General features: G+C 43.2%; 2 protein-coding genes across 8 annotated transcripts in view; one reads left to right on the top strand and one right to left on the bottom strand.

Moving 5' to 3' along the window:
* The window catches only part of recql5 (RecQ helicase-like 5), a 42,510-nt gene that overhangs the window by 11,621 nt on the left and 14,256 nt on the right, over nt 1–16,633 (top strand). For all 5 annotated transcript variants that reach the window (XR_012401311.1, XM_073945245.1, XM_073945246.1 and 2 more), the window contains exons 8-9: nt 13,783–14,004; nt 14,100–14,193. Coding sequence is in view for 4 of the 5 variants with exons in the window: in XM_073945245.1 (XP_073801346.1) it covers nt 13,783–14,004; nt 14,100–14,193 (316 nt within the window). In the remaining variant the exon portion in view is untranslated. The remainder of the gene's footprint in view (nt 1–13,782; nt 14,005–14,099; nt 14,194–16,633) is intronic.
* si:ch211-110e21.3 lies at nt 224–9,233 on the bottom strand. Of its 3 annotated transcripts, NM_001163005.1 has the most exons (4): nt 9,086–9,233; nt 7,872–7,957; nt 2,830–2,958; nt 224–910 (listed from the first exon to the last, which is right to left on the bottom strand). In NM_001163005.1, the coding sequence occupies exons 3-4, from the start codon at nt 2,945–2,947 to the stop codon at nt 807–809; spliced, it is 222 nt and encodes a 73-aa protein (NP_001156477.1). In that variant the 5' UTR covers nt 2,948–2,958; nt 7,872–7,957; nt 9,086–9,233; the 3' UTR covers nt 224–806. The 3 variants fall into 3 exon arrangements, with proteins under 3 accessions (NP_001156477.1, NP_001289544.1, XP_068071612.1); NM_001302615.1 differs by lacking the exon at nt 7,872–7,957; XM_068215511.2 differs by lacking the exons at nt 7,872–7,957; nt 9,086–9,233 and adding an exon at nt 7,546–7,569 and having other exon boundaries at nt 311–910.

The following is a 16,633-nucleotide window of genomic DNA, read 5'->3' as shown; positions in this document are numbered from 1 at the left end:
TCCGTCATACATTTATGAATTTATGCAATTTTAAGATCACGAATTGGATTTGTGCATTTATGAATTGTGTTCTGTATTTACAAATAGAGTTTTGTAAATGTAAAATGTGCTGAATGTGCTTTTATTTAGTGAATGCATTATTGTTGAGACTGATCTGGCTCCATAGAAATCGGTTTAATATGATGATCTAAAGACATGTATTATTAATATTATTATTATTAAATATTATTATTATTAAAAACGTTACATTTGCTTTATATTCTTGTGGAAATCAAGATACATTTTCTTCAGGATTCTTTGCTGCACAGAAAGTTTAAAAAGGTCATTTTTTAATAAAAGACGTAATTTTGTAAGAGCATAATTGCAGATATAAATCTGTTGTAACGTTATAAACGTCGTTTTGATGCTTCCTGACTGAATACAAAATATAGAAGACTCGTAAAACCTTCCGCCTTTACTTTCTTCAGCTCTTTTCATAATACTGCAGTTCTGTGTGCAAACACCAGAGGTCAGTCTTTGGCACTGGATTCATAGTGGCTTCATTCCCGTAAAGAGAGAGAGAGTGAGAGAGGTCTGGAGTCTAGTGTTTATTTGTGATGTTACAATGAAGGATTGAGCCTGTTTCTCAGGATGCTTGTGTCTGCGTTTGAAGCTCTTCTGATGTTCTTCATGGCTGTGAATGTTGTGTATTTACAGCGTCAGACACTTCCACTGGCTCAGTGTTATCCCCATTATGTGTGACGATGTCACAATCAAAACTTTGAATCGACTGCTGGTTTTATTTGGGCCCGTTGCGGTGTCTCTCGTCAGGGTTCCCATGTTTCAGTGGAGACTCTCTTTTTGGTTCCCGGAGAACAGCATCCACAGCAGCCGTAAACACATCCGGCCACAACCATAGTGAGGAACGTCACTGCAGGACACACACACACACACACACACACACACACACACACACACACACACACACACACAGTCAGTCAGTCACATGCCTCAATTAAACTGATTTCAGCCCTAACTAACTTAACATTCCTTAAAGTGTTTGAGGATCTGCTTCAGATGATGCTATTTTAAAGGCTGGTGGTTTTGTTTAGCAAATAGATATACATTAATCCAACGTCAAAAAACACTTTCATTTTCACAAAATAGCAATGTCAGCATCAGTTCTTGTTTCACATGGTCTGAAATGTTTGATTTCAAGGGTCTGGTCTTTGAAAACCTTGTTTCTTGTTGGTCAGACAGCTCTACTCTGCTCTGATTGGCCTACCCAGCTTTGATTGGTCAGATAACTCTGCTCTGATTGGTCTGATGGCTCTACTGAGCTTTGATTGATCAGATAACTCTGCCCTGATTGGTCAAATGGATCTACTGAGCTTTGATTGGTCAGATAACTCTGCTTTGATTGGTCAGATGACTCTACTGAGCTTCAATTGGTCAGATAACTTTGCTTTGATTGGTCAGATGGCTCTACTGAGCTTTGATTGATCAGATAACTCTGCTCTGATTGGTCAAATGGATTTACTGAGCTTTGATTGGTCAGATAACTCTACTTTGATTGGTCAGATGGCTCTACTGAGCTTTTATTGATCAGATAACTGCTCTGATTGGTCAAATAGTTCTGATCTGATTAATCAGATGACTACTGAGCTTTAATTGGTCAGATAACTTTGCTCTAATTGGTCAGATGGCTCTACTGAGCTTTGGCTGGTCAGATAACTCTGCTTTGATTGGTCAGATGGCTTTACTGAGCTTTGATTGGTCAGATAACTGCTGTGATTGGTCAGACGACTCTACTGCGCTTTGATTGGTCAGATAACTCTGCTCTTAGTGGTCAAATGGCTCTTCTGAGCTTTGATTGGTCAGATAACTCAGCTCTGATTGGTCTGATGGCTCTACTGAGCTTTGATTGGTCGGACAGCTCTGCTCTGATTGGTCAGATGACTCTACTGAGCTTTAATTAGTCAGACAGCTCTGTTCTGATTAGTCTGATGGCTCTACTGAGCTTTGATTGATCAGATAACTCTGCTCTGATTGGTCAGATGGCTCTACTGAGCTCTGATTGGTCAGATGGCTCTACTGAGCTTTGATTGGTCAGATGGCTCTACTGAGCTTTAATTGGTCGGACAGCTCTGCTCTGATTGGTCAGATGACTCTACTGAGCTTTAATTAGTCAGACAGCTCTGTTCTGATTAGTCTGATGGCTCTACTGAGCTTTGATTGATCAGATAACTCTGCTCTGATTGGTCAGATGGCTCTACTGAGCTCTGATTGGTCAGATGGCTGTACTCTGTTGTCAAACCGTTGAAGATGTTTCTCAGTTTGTTAATCTTTTTCTGTATGCGTGTGCTTTCTTAACTTGCAGTGCATTTAAGCTCTCTCTGCCACATATTGTTGTGCTTTTTACACCACTTATAATACCTTGATGATGCATTTTGATCAAACGTTAAAAATTAGTTCTCAGTTTTGCTCATGTAGTGGAGCCATCAGGGTGCTGAGTCTTTATTTTGGACTGTACACAGCAAAATTCGTGAGTGATTATGCGTCCTCTCAATCAGAAATCAAGATTTATAGTCCAATCCGAAATGGGAATTTATAGGAGGAGAAAAGAAACGTCTGATGTCAGAAACCTTCAACTTTAACCTAAATCCTCCCACATTTACAGACACCTACTTATTAAGAGTTTTTAATGTCAGTCTAAGTGCACTAAAATAGCAAGCTAAGTATGGATGTGCATTCGCGGAGGCCTCTAATCCAAGCTCTCCGCCTTGAGTTCAAATAAAACCTCTGGCAAAATGAGACTGGAGTGCAGAGCTGTAATGATGGAGCGCTTACAGAAGAACAGCACGATGATGGAAAACGCCGCCTGGGTGAGCGGGTGGTCTTGGGGAAGAGCCTGCAGTTTGGTCCAGACGTTCTGGAGGAGTCCCATTATGTCCTGTGAAGTGCTCATTCTGGTCAGATCTGAAGACACGGAAATAGAGGAGAGACCTTGTCAGCTTTTAAATGATTGCTTACATAAAGTAAATAGTGTAAATATTGAACGAAAATGACCTTTTCACTAGATAATTTTCAAGATTGTATTCAGCTTAAAGTGCAATCTAAAGGCTTCGGTTAATTAGGCAAGTCACTGTATAACAGTGGTCTACAGAGTTTATTTTATAGTTTCAAACAGCATCAGAGGAAATCAAATATCAAAACATGAGTAAATACTCCATCATCAAATTCAGAGTAACACATATGATGTATCATAGATGCTCCGATCTATTGACCGAAGATCGGTATTGACCGATAATCGCATTGTATGACTTGATTGGTACTTCAACTTCATGAACCGACCGCAGATGTTCGCTCATGAGTTTACAAGAAGAGGAAGATGCACATGCGCTCCCGTATATTATGCATAGCCTACAGCAGCCACAACAGGAGGTGAATGATGTGTGGAGGAGTGAGCGATTGATGCGCTTGCTAAAATGCAAACAGATTCGGTGTGACCTCTGTGTACAGTTTATTGGTGTGACTTGCGCGAGTCTCTTTGTTGAAAGTGCAGCCGCTGAATTTCCTGATAGCCAATCGTTCCTGGTTGATTAGAGATCCTAGAGCAGTGGCTCTCAAACTGTGGCACTAGTGGTGCACGGGCTTACTGCTAGTGGAACGCGGAGGAATCACTGAGTAATAAAAAAATGAAGACAATTTTAATCATCTGATGCGTTCGATATCACCGATGTGATCAGCATCGGTTGTTCTCTAAAGCCTTCGCTCAAAGCGCTGTGCTTAGAATGTTTACTTTAGTGTGTCGCGTCATCAGCTGCTAAAAATTAATACAAATGACGCAAAACTAGAGAAAGGGATGCGTGGTGCTTGCAGAGCAGATATGCGCAAGAACAGTGGTCCCCAACCCTCGGGCCACAGACCGGTACCGGTCTCTAGATCAATTAATACCAGGCCGCACAAAAAATTATTAATTATTTTAAAATTATCATTTATTTTAAAAAATCTTTTATTTTGAAAAATGACGTCTCGTTCTCACTTGAGCATCAAAATTTAACCCACAGGCTAGCAAAATGAGCACGACGCGCTTGCGTATTCCAGGCGTACTCGGTTGAAAACATCTTAATTTTTCAGAATGCCGCTTTGCGAGTCACGTGGTCAAGTTGTTAAATTGTATAAATATAAACATGCATCGTTTTCAAACTGTGCAGTGCTGTAGCTGGTTAATTTGGCCAACTATGCTACTTTATTTCAATTCTGGTCATTTTGGTGGTACTAGGAGAGACAATTTTTTTTTTTGAGGTGGTACTTGGTGGAAAAAAAGTTTGAGAACCACTGTCCTAGAGGATTCATAATGAAGTCGTGAAAACACAAGTCTGATCACAGCCCCCTCGGAGAATCCTAAGGCCCCATTTACACTAATGCGTTTTCGTTTTAAAACGCATAAGTTTTGCTACGGTTGCGCCATCCGTCCACACTATGCCGGAGTTCTCTCGAGCATTTTGAAAACACTGGAGAGGCTGTTTTCATTCTAAAACGCTGCTGCTCCGTTTCAGTGTGGATTAGCAAAAACGGAGACATCGGAAAACCTAGTCAGGACTGCCAAGATTCGCTACCTGATTGGGGCTTTTGTGTCATTGCGTATCCTTCCCTTATTCGTCAAGCCCCTATCACATGACTATAACACATAGCTTAAACGCTACTGGAAGACAGTACTGTAAACAACAACATGGACACAGAAATGGGAGTGTTGTTTGCACTATTGTCTGTTTTAGGTGCCAAGCAGTTATTCAGTTATTCATACTCGACCTCGTCGTCTGTCCACAAAAATACCTCTCTTGCTTTCTTTGCAATCGCGTTTAATGTCAGGGCTCAACAATAAGGACTGCCCGGTGGCCCAGGGCCAGCGTGAGAGACGCTTGGGACAGTAGACAGGATCATTACTGGCCCGATTGGGACAGTGCTGCCTTGTCACTAACATTTAATTTGTTTGCGACTTTCAATTACGCGCATTTTAAGTTTGTGCTTTTAAGTCTTTAAACACTACCTTCTCAATGAAGTCGTAAACACCACATTGCTTTCCGGTTCCGCTTATCTGATTTGATGTTTTGAGAATGCTATTTTTTTCCGCAACCTGGGAACAACCAGTACAGAGACGAAACGGCAACATGGCGACAACATCAAATTATAAGGCTAAAAGAAAATGCCTGTTTCTAATGTCTTGGAAGCAGAAATTTAAGTGTGAACAATGTGACAAAAAAAAAAACCGAAGTGATGTTTTGCACAGTTTGCCCACAGTCAGCCCACCTTTTGTTAAAGTAATTTCGAACCGCAATAAAATACCTGCACATTTTCCATACTGCTCTTTTTGTTTGCATAACACTTAATAAATATATTAACACTTTTATGTTATTTTTTAAGTATTGAAATTCTAGATTCACAGACTTTATTTTTGACACATTATTTAAAATATGCGGCTGAAAAATAGCCAAATGCCGAGCGAGACGCAAGCTTTCTGTTTATACTAGAACGCGCATGCCCAGAGTGCGTGAATGGTCACGTGATATACGTTTTTGGTGGCGTAGTGTGGACGGAGATATGTTCAGAGACGCTAGGTGAAACGCTAGTGTGGATGCGGAACGTTTTTGGTCTAAAACGCCGTTTTAAAACTAAAACGCACTAGTGTAAACGGGGCCTATGGCGATCATTGATTGGCTTCGGTACTTAAAGGCGGAGCTTCGTTCGCCATATTGCCGGTTACACTTTTCTCCATTCAAAATGATGCGAATGACACGTCTTGTGCATTAGTCCGTGATATTAGTCGAGTAAACAACATTATCTCTATACACTCAGAAGCTCCTGAACGTTTCCTGTCTGCAAACCTTATCTACTTTCTGTCGTTTTTGTCTCCTGTTGGATGTGCTTGTGGTACTTCACTAGAAACTAGAAAAAACACAACAGAACCTGCTAGTCATTAAATTTCTGTGGTGTTGTGGGTGTTTCCACAGGACATGGTCTGTGGTGGCGCTGAGAGGAGTTATCTTTGTGAAGGAGGAGGCATTACTTACTATTCATTTACTTGTTATTAACACTTTTAGCATTAGTTCTTTGGTTTACCTCTTTTTTTAAATTAGTTTAGGTAGTAATGCATGTACAACAGTGTGATGACGATAGCTGGCTGATGTTTTTATCACGTCTGAACACTGAAATGTCATTTTTTTGTCCAGTATTTTAATTGTTTATACTCCTTAATGTTGGTTAGTTTAATTAACCTTTTTCTGTTTCCATAGATTTTAGTTTGAGGTCAAGTATGAGTATTTATTTATGTGTGTGTGTTTATATATATATAATCATCTCAGACTGGTTTCTTGAACATGACAATGAGTTCGCTGTACTCAAATGGCCTCCACAGTCGCCAGAACTCAATCTAATAGAGCATCTTTGGGATGTGGTGGAACGGGAGATTGGCATCATGGATGTGCAGCAGACATATCTGCAGCAACTGCGTGATGCTGTCATGTCAATATGGAGCAAAATCTCTGAGGAATATTTCCAGTAGCTTGTTGAATCTGACATGAAGAATTGAGGCAGTTAAAGGAGTCCAACCCGGTACTAGTGAGATGTACCTGATAAAGTGGTCATTGCCAGGTTAGTTTAATTAATGTTAACTTTAATGGAGCCTTATTGTGAAGCGTAAACAAACTAACGATTTCAATACAAGGAGTCAGAATATTTTCAATCAATTTCTCGGGCATATTTACATGGCACAATTGTGTTTACAAGCAAACAAATACTCTTTGGTGCTTTAAATAATAAATACTATCAACTGTATTTTAAAATGCCCCAAAACATGATTTCCAAATGTGTCATTATTATTAATAACATATGATTCAGTCATCATTTATAAAGGTTTATATTTAATGTTTAACCGCAATTATAGATGTCCGTTCACGACTTATTTGATGGAACATAACTTTAGTGTTAATATTTCGCATTATAATCAAGACTATCTTGACTAAAGTGTAAACAAAGACGTTGAATTTTGCGCAGGCGCAGAAGACTTAGTTTTATTTTGAATGAAAACTTGAGGGCGGTAGCAGTGGCGCAGTAGGTAGTGCTGTCGCCTCACAGCAAGAAGGTCAAGCTGGTTCGAGCCTCGGCTCAGTTGACGTTTCTGTGTGGAGTTTGCATGTTCTCTGGGTGCTCCGGTTTCCCCCACAGGTGAATTGGGTAGGGTAAATTGTCCGTAGTGTATGAGTGTGTGTGTGTGTAGATGTTTCCCAGAGATGGGTTGCGGCTGGAAGGGCATCCGCTGTGGAAAAACTTGCCGGATAAGTTGGCGGTTCATTCCGCTGTAGCGACCCCGGATTAATAAAGGGACTAAGCCGACAAGAAAATGAATGAATGAATGAAAACTTGAAGGAAATCGACCGTGAGGTATTTTACAACCTGTAGACCAGATTGCTGAGGTAAATAATATGAGCCATGAATGAATGACTCGCATGAATGTGTTTCTGAAGAGACCTAAATATAAAGTATAGAGTTTTCTTTTCATCTTACCTCAATGTAAAGGAGAACAAAACGGTAATATTTCACCGCATTTATGAACCTCCCTTCATGATTTATTTAATGAAACATGACTTTAGTGTTAACATTTTGCATTATAATCAAAACCATATCGATTAAAGTGTAAACAAAGCCGTTAAATTTTGCGCAGGCGCAGAAGAATTGGTTTTGTTTTGAACGAAGACTTGAAGGAAATCGACCGTGAGGTATTTTAGACTTGATTGCTGAGGTAAATACTATGACATATGAATAAATGAATCACATTAACATGTTTGTGAAGGGAACTAAATGTCAGAGATGGTGTTTTCTTTTCCTCTTACCTCAGTATAAAGGAGAATAAAGCAGTGTTTATCTCTTGTACTGCGGTAACCACGGCAACAGCGCAGTTTTGTTCCGCAAGCGCCTCCTACAGTCAGAGGGCGGAGTTACATCTTCATTTAGATCGTCTTTTTAAAGTCTTTTAGTACATGTTTTATTGTGTGATATAAACAGTATAGTTCTTTATAGTTTGTTCTTGGAGTGAATAACAAGATTATAATAAATTAACTTAGCCTATTAATAATAAAACCAGAGCTTCTAACAATAAGTCTGTATAATTTATGGAATCAATAGACTCACTAGAAATTGTCATCATCGAGCTTTCAGATAAAATGTCTGGCTAATTATTAAATGTATTATGTAAATATTGACTTTTTCAACCCATGATTTCTCTTTAAAATGGTGTCTGATGAAATGTGAGGTGTAGTGTTTTGTAATAGCTTTGTTTTTAACAGTTTTTATTAATCTAAAATCTAGCTAGCATCGTTACCCTGCTAGAAAATCCAGCTTAAACCAGCCTAGGCTGGTTGGCTGGTTTTAGCTGGTCGACCAGGATGGTTTAAGAGGGGTTTTGGCCACTTCCAGGCTGGTTTCCAGCCATTTCCAGCCTGGTTTTAGCTGGTCAGGCTGGAAAATAACCAGCTACATCCAGGTAAAACCAGCTTGACCAACCTGTTTTAAGCTGGACATAGCTGGTTTTGGCTGGGCTCCCAGCCTGGCTAGGCTGGTCAAGCTGGATTTAGCTGGTCATTTTCCAGCCTGACAAGCTAAGACCAGGCTGGAAAATGCTGGAAACCAGCCTGGAAGTGGCCAAAACCCCTCTTAAACCAGCCTGGTTGACCAGCTAAAACCAGCCAACCAGCCTAGGCTGGTTTAAGCTGGATTTTTCAGCAGGGTAAAGCTACAGTTTAGGCTAACAAAACACTTGGTGCTGTGAATTTTTCATCACTGCGCTAATAATGTTGAAAATCATGATCGTTTTAGTCACTATAATCGTAATATAAAATTACCATGCCGTTATCACCTCCAGTTTATGTTGATTTGTTGCCTTTTTCCACATAAACACACAAACACGCTTGCATGAACACACAAACACATGCACACACTCTCACACACACTCAAACATGAACTCTCACAGGCACACACACACACACACACACACACACACACACACACACACACACATAGAGAGAAACAGATGTTAAAGCTCTCTTACCTCAACTCCTCTTACTTGTGTGCATATGTGTGTTTCAGCTCTGTCCCGTCAGGCAGTTGTTGTTGAAGTGGTGTTTGTGTGTGTCATGCTGTGTGTGTTTGTCCTCCGCTGTTTGACTTTACCAGTATAGCGACTCTATGATAACTGAACTGTGCACTTTTACTTCTCTCTCTCTCTCTCTCTTTTTCTCTCCCTGTGTGTTTACCGTGTTGGTCTCCTCCCTCTTTTCTTTCAGCTCTGTCTTTTCTCCTCCCCTCAATTCACAGTGGAGACAGATTTTTTTTTATCCTCCTTTGTCTTAATGGGACCTCTGAAAAAGACTGTTTTGTGTTAGAAGAGAGCAATTATACTGTGTGTGTGTGTGTGTGTGTGTGTGTGTGTGTGTGTGTGTGTGTGTGTGTGTGTGTGTGTGTGTGTGTGTGTGTGTGTGTGTGTGTGTGTGTGTGTGGGGTGTGACTGTGAGATAGAAATTGTTTGTGTGTGTGTGAGTGAGTGAGTGAGTGAGAGAATTTGCATTTGAATGATATGCATTATTGAAATCAACAAAACAAAAACAAAGTTATTTTTAATTTCTTTACAAATACACAGTAAGTAAATACATTCTTCTTTACATTTACATACTATAAAATACTTATTTACTGCAATAAACAGTTCAAAGAATAACATCTCCTCCCATAATGAGCATTTCCATTAGAGAGAGAGAGTGAGAAAACTGTATATTCACAAAAATTAAAACAATAGTTTGCATATGAAACCTGTTTTATGACTAGAGATTTTGCTCCATATTGACATGATAGCTTCACACATGCTGTGGTTTTGTCAGCTGCACATCCATGATGCCAATCTCCCATTACACCACATCCCAAAGCTGCTCTATTGGATTGAGATCTGGTGACTGTGGAGGCCATTTGAGTACAGTGAACTCATCGTCATGTTCAAGAAACCAGTCTGAGAGGATTCAGCTTTATGACTTGGTGTGTATCCTGCTGGAAGTAGCCATCAGAAGATGGAGACACTGTGCTCATAAAGGGATGGACATGGTCAGCTGCAATACTCGGGTAGGCTGTGGCGTTGATGCTCAATTGGTACTAATGAGCCCAAAGTGTGCCAGGAAAATCCCCACACACCATTACACCTCCACCACCAGCCTGAACCACTGATACAAGGCAGGATGGCTCCATGCTTTCATGTTGTTGAGGCCAAACTCTGCCCCGACCATCCGAATGTGTGAGCAGAAATGGAGACTCATCAGAGCAGCAACGTTTCTCCAATCTTCTATTGTCCAGTTTTGGTGAGCCTGTGTGAATTGTAGCCTCAGTTTCCTGTTCTTAGCTGACAGGAGCGGCACCCGGTGTGCTCTTCTGCTGCTGTAGCCCATCCGCCTCAAGGTTAGACGTGTTGTGTGTTCAGAGATGCTCTTCTGCAGAGCTCGGTTGTATCGAGTGCTTATTTGAGTTACTGTTGCCTTTCTATCAGCTGGAACCAGTCTGGCCATTCTCCTCTGACATCAACAAGTCATTTGCGCCCACAGAACTGCCGCTCACTCGATATTTCCTCTTATTCAGACCATTCTCTGTAAACCCTAAAGATGGTTGTTTGTGAAAATCTCTTTAAATCAGCAGTTTTTGAAATACTCAGAGCAGCTCTTTTGGCACCAGTCTATGATTGTAGCCTTTAAAATGGCTTTAAGACGGTTTAGTTTTTATGGTAAAGTGTGGCTCAAAAATGCTGAGTGTATTTATAGTGCTCTTTCTGCCAAACAGAACAAACTTTCACACTTAATAAGTGTGAACAGGCTGTTTGAAAGCATGACACTTTTCCTTTTTTTCTGCATTTGTTCAGTATTTTTTTTATAGTTAATGTTTCAGCATTTGTTTACCTCAAAGTTCCTGGTTTTGTGAAGACATCCAGTGTTTACTTTGAGAAAAAAAGAAACTTTGCTCTGTTGTAGCCTCAAGAGCACATCAGTAAGTGTGTTTGGATGATCAGGAATACGGCTCTGGTTGGACTCTGGTTGTGGGCGTCAGTGTTGGCACACAGAGGGTCTTTGTGTGTCAGGCCATGTAAATGTATTTTGGGGGGATTTCTGCCTCTCTCCCTCTGCCATACCAGCTATTTCAGACTCTGAAACCTGAAACCCAGTGGTCTGTGAAGTGAGAAGCACACAGGTCTATTTTAAACTTCACACTGCATGTGTGTGTGCACTAATATTTACTGAGAAACACCTTCTGTTCTTCATCGAAAGCGAACTTCACCAGAAAACAAATGAACGAATGAGTTATAATTGACTCACTTTACCAACTGAGTTTCTCACAGGTTTCTCACTCTTACAATGAAGTCATATAGTGACCAGCAGAAGTGTTCCTCAACTTAAAACCAGGTGTAGAGTCTAGAATTCAGATACAGCATTGCATTAATCAAATGTGAACTAAGGGTGTACTTACACTAGGCCAAGGGTCACCAACCCTGTTCCTGGAGAGCTGAATTTTAATTAGGATGTCCTGCTTAGGATGCCCCAAATCCTAATTAGTCAGAATAGGGCATAGGTCTCGAACATAATTTCTGGAGGGCCAAAGCTCTGCACAGTTTTGCTCCAACCCTGATCAAACACACCTGATCCAACTAATCAAGGTGTTCAAGACTACCTGGAACACCTCGATTAGTTTGATCAGGTGTGTTTAATTAGGGTTGGAGCAAAACTGTGCAGAGCTGCGGCCCTTCAGGAATTGTGCTCGAGACTATGCCCTATTCTGACTAGTTAGGATTTGGAGCATGGTTCTGATAGCCTAGTGCAGGGGTCACGAACCCTGCTCCTGTAGAACTGCCTTCCTGCAGAATTCGGCTCCAACCCTGATTACACCTCAACCAATTAATGAGGACCTGAAGCAGCACTTGATAATTACAGACAGGCATGTTTGGTTAGGGTTGCAACCAGGGCCGGCGTGTCCATAGAGGCGACCTAGGCGGCCGCCTAGGGCGGCAGAATACAGAGGGTGGCGTCCCTGACACAACCCTCACCACCCGCGCCCTCAGTTATATCCGCGTCTAGGGCGGCGTCCGCGACACTACCCTCACCACCCACGCCCTCAGTATATCCGCGTCTAGGGAGGCGTCCCCGACACTACCCTCACCACCCGCGCACTCAGTTATATCCGCTTCCAGGGAGGCGTCCGCGACACTACCCTCACCACCCGCGCCCTCAGTTTTATCCACGTCTAGGGCGGCGTCCGCGACACTACCCTCACCACCCACGCCCTCAGTATATCCGCGTCTAGGGAGGCGTCCGCGACAGTACCCTCACCACCCGCACACTCCGTTATATCCGCGTCTAGGGAGGCGTCCGCATCACTACCCTCACCACCCGCGCACTCAGTTATATCTGCGTCCAGGGAGGCGTCCGCGACACTACCCTCACCACCCGCGCACTCAGTTATATCCACGTCTAGGGCAGCGTCCGCGACACTACTCTCACCACCCGCTCACTCAGTTATATCCGCATCTAGGGCGGCGTCTACGACAGTACCCTCACCACCCGCGCCCTCAGTTTTATCCGCGTCTAGGGCTGCGTCCGCGACACTACCCTCACCACCATCGCCCTCAGTTATATCCGCGTCTAGGGCGGCAAATAACCCCCATCCCCCGCGCTTTCATTTTAGGGCGGCATAACCATCCTTTGCCTAGAGCAGCGGTTCAGCTTGCTCCGGCCCTGGTTGCAACTGAAATCTGCAGGAAGGTAGCTCTCCAGGTAGTATGCTGTGCAGAGCTGCGGCCCTCCAGGAATCAAGTTTGAGACCTATGGAATAGGGTATTTGCTCCATACTTTGGCCGGGTGTGGTTTGTTGAGCCGGTCCTGGCATGTTTGGAAGAGGATGGGCTGAGTGCAATTTGGTTGGGCTAACCACACCCAAGCGCAGAACTGGAGATGTTTGGGTTCATAATTCTTTCTCACCATATCAATGAACAGAAACCAATGCTGCAATATCCTTGTAGACCAATCCTGGCTGCACCATTGCTTGTAATTGTCAATGATATGTCAGTGCGTGATCTGCTCTGGAATATATTTTATGAGTGTCACCAGTTGTCAAACAACTTGAGGAGTGCCTATTATGCAACAATTACTTGTATAAGGGGCTTATAAACAGTTGTGTGGCAACAGTGTCTGAATATAGCCAGCTTCTTATGATAAAAATGAATTTAATCTGCTTTATATCATCTCATTTCATAAAAACAGTCACTTGATTGACAGTCTTCTGCTGTACGTGTCATCAGAGGGGGAAGTCCTGCCCCTTACTGACGATCTCTCCCTCATTAGCATAGACAGCCCTAAGTAAGAAGCAGCCGTCCGCCATTAGACTCTCAGCTTCATACCTGCGGTAGGTATTGTCAGTGTCTTAAAGGCAGGTAAAACGAGTGTATGAGAGCAGATGGGCAATTAGACTTGAGGTCCATGAGGTTTAGGGGGGGTGATTGTAGCGAAGGCCAGCTAGTGAAGTGCTGTGCAGGTAAACCTCACTCCTCTGACCTCTAAAGGTGTTCTAGTGACAGACGCTAGAGGCCATGGCCTTTAGCCTCCTTGGTAGAGCAATCGACTACCATGTGGAAGGTTGCCAGTTCAATCCTAGCTCGGGGGATTCTACAACTATTGGAATTGTTTGCTATATTGCTATATCTTTTAAATGCGCATTCACTCTTTTCAGGTGCCGACATGCCACCATCTCAACGTTTTTTGGCAACGAGAAACCCAACTGTGCAGGAGCGTGTGATTTCTGTCGTGACCCCAAACTGGTGCGTGCTCAGCTGGCCAGAGCAGCTGCCCTGAGCACCAGAACCAACCCAACACACAGCGCAGAGCCTAGAGGACCATTCGGATTCGATCCTGAGCTGTACGCCGGAGGAAGAAAGGGTTACGGGTTCGAGAGGTCAGCTGATCTGAGACTGCAGCAGATGAATAATGGGTGTAGTTAATATGTCGTGACTGAGAGACCTGTGTGTCTATGTGTGTCTGTGTGTTCAGGCATGATGAGGAGTATGGCAGTGAGGAAGATGACTCTGAGAAGAGGAAGAAACAGTTTGGAGATCTCTTCAAGAAGCAGATGAGCTTGAGAAAGGTGAATTAACAATTATGGTCAAACTTTTAAATACATGTCTAGCGTCAAAGCAAAGGCAAGAGGCTGGTCCAAATGCCGTAACACATTTATTAAATTCAACAAAAAAAAACTAAATCCAGGGAAGACGGGATAAAAAACACAGCAAACGAAGGAACAGGAACATCTGACACATTCTCATTCAGTGACAGAGACTCAAACACTTAAACAGAATTCCTAAAGACACTGAGCAAACCAGGGTCTTACCACCCAACTAGGAAACAAGGGGTAGAGGCAATTAGTAACTAAGGGAACAAACTAGGGTAACATAAAGAAGATACTTGGGCGTAGCAGGTAACAGGTGTATATGGAGAGATGGAGGAACAAGGCCATAAAGAGCAAGCGTGATCAGGGCTCTATGGTGCAAGAGGGTGGGGATGAGGGTTCTACAGCTCATGAAGGTGGGAAGAGGGCTCTATGGCTCTTGAGGGAGGGAGTGAGGGCTCTACGGTTCATGAGGGTGGGGATGAGGGCTCTATGGCTCGTGAGGGTGGGGATCAGGGTTCTACGGCTCATGAGGGTGGGGATGATGGCTCTGCGGCTCATGAGGGTTGAGATGAGGGCTCTACTGTGCATGAGGGTGGGGATGAGGGCTCTACGGCACATCAGGGTGGGGATGAGGGCTCTATGGCGCATTAAGGTGGGGATCAGGGCTCTATGGCTCATGAGGGTGGAGTTGAGGGCTCATGAAGTTGGGGATCTGGGGTGGGGAATGAGGGCTCTATGGCTCATGAGGGTGTGGATGAGGGATCTACTGTGCATGAAGGTAGAGAGGAGGGGCTCAACGGTGCATACGGGAGGCGACAAGGGCTTTACGGTGCATCAGGGTGAGGATGAGGGCTCTATGGCACATGAAGGTGGGGATCAGAGGTTTATGGCTCATAATAGAGGGGATCAGGGCTCTATGGCTCTTGAAAGTGGGAATATGGCTCATGGAGGGTGGGGATCAGGGATTTATGGCTCGTGAGGGAGGAGATCAGGGCTCTATGGCTCATGAGGGTAAGGATAAGAGCTTTTTGGCTCATGAGGAGGGATCAGGGCTCTATGGCTCGTCAGGATGGGGATCAGGGATCTATGACTTTTGAAGGTGGGGATGAGGGCTCTACGGGTCATGAGGGTGGGGATGAGGGCTCTATGGTTCATGAGGGTGAGGATGAGGGCTTTATGGGTTGTGAGGGTGGGGATCAGGGCTCTATGGCTTGTGAGGGTGGGCATTAGTGCTCTATGGCTTGTGAAGGTAAGGGTGAGGGCTCTACGGGTCATGAGGGTGGGGATGAGGGCTCTATGGCTCATGAGGGTGAGGATGAGGGCTTCATGGCTTGTGAGGGTTGGGGATTAGGGCTTTTGTAGCTTGTGAGGGTGGGGATCAGGGCTTTATGGCTTGTGAAGGTGCAGGTGATGGCTCGACAGGTCATGAGGGTGGAGATGAGGGCTCTATGGCTCATGAAGGTGAGGACGAGGGCTCTATAGCTCGTGAGGGTGGGGATCAGGGCTCTATGCCTCGTGAGGGTGGGGATCAGGGCTCTATGCCTCGTGAGGGTGGGAATGAGGGCTCTATGGCTCATGAGGGTAGACTCTATGGTGCCTAATGATGTTTTAAGAGTTAGGTTAAGGGTGCTATGGGAAAGTAAGAAGGCAGCACATGAATGCTCAAGCTGACATCAGTGATGGGTCTTAAACACTGGACACGTCTAGTATGCTGTGGCAGAGTAGCTCTGATCGTGACTGACATGATAGCAGAGATTCATGTCCGGCAGCAATTTTGGGATGAGGCTCTGGAATGTGTTAGCAGCATGTTAAAACATGAAAAGAGCTAAAACATGTTTGCATCATGGTAGAAATTGTGGTATTACATTCAGTCGTAATGACAAAGCTTGTTAAAATCTTTAGCAATGCTAGCACATAGCAAGCTTTTAGGATGTTATTAAATTACCCGCTCAGAATCACACAAAATGTTCTCTTCTAGCTGATTCCTGTGAATCACAGTTGAGTTTTCATCATCACTCCAGTCTTCAGTGTTACAAAATTCTACAGAATGATGCTTAAGAAGTTAGTATCACTGTTGAAAGCTGCTTCAAGTGTTTATGAAAACCATGATACATTTTCACTCTTGATTATAAATTTAAAAGAGCACCATTTGTTTTACATAATGTATCCTTGATGATGTTTTATGTTGTTAAAGATTTCTTATTGATCATCGAGCCCACAAAACATACTTCACATTACAGTAATGCACATTATGATGGCATTATATCCATGCTTTATAACATTCACAAATAACACCTAAACTCAAATCCTTGATCAGTTCACCCTCACAGAGTCTGAGCCAGAACATTCCTCTTCTCTCGGTCTTTCTCCTCAACATATGTTTTCCAGCTGTGTGCTTCAGTCCTCCCTCAAAGCT

Source organism: Danio rerio, chromosome 3 (genome assembly GCF_049306965.1).
Source record: "Danio rerio strain Tuebingen ecotype United States chromosome 3, GRCz12tu, whole genome shotgun sequence".
NCBI lineage: Eukaryota > Metazoa > Chordata > Actinopteri > Cypriniformes > Danionidae > Danio > Danio rerio.
This window is presented reverse-complemented; position numbering and strand designations above follow the sequence as displayed.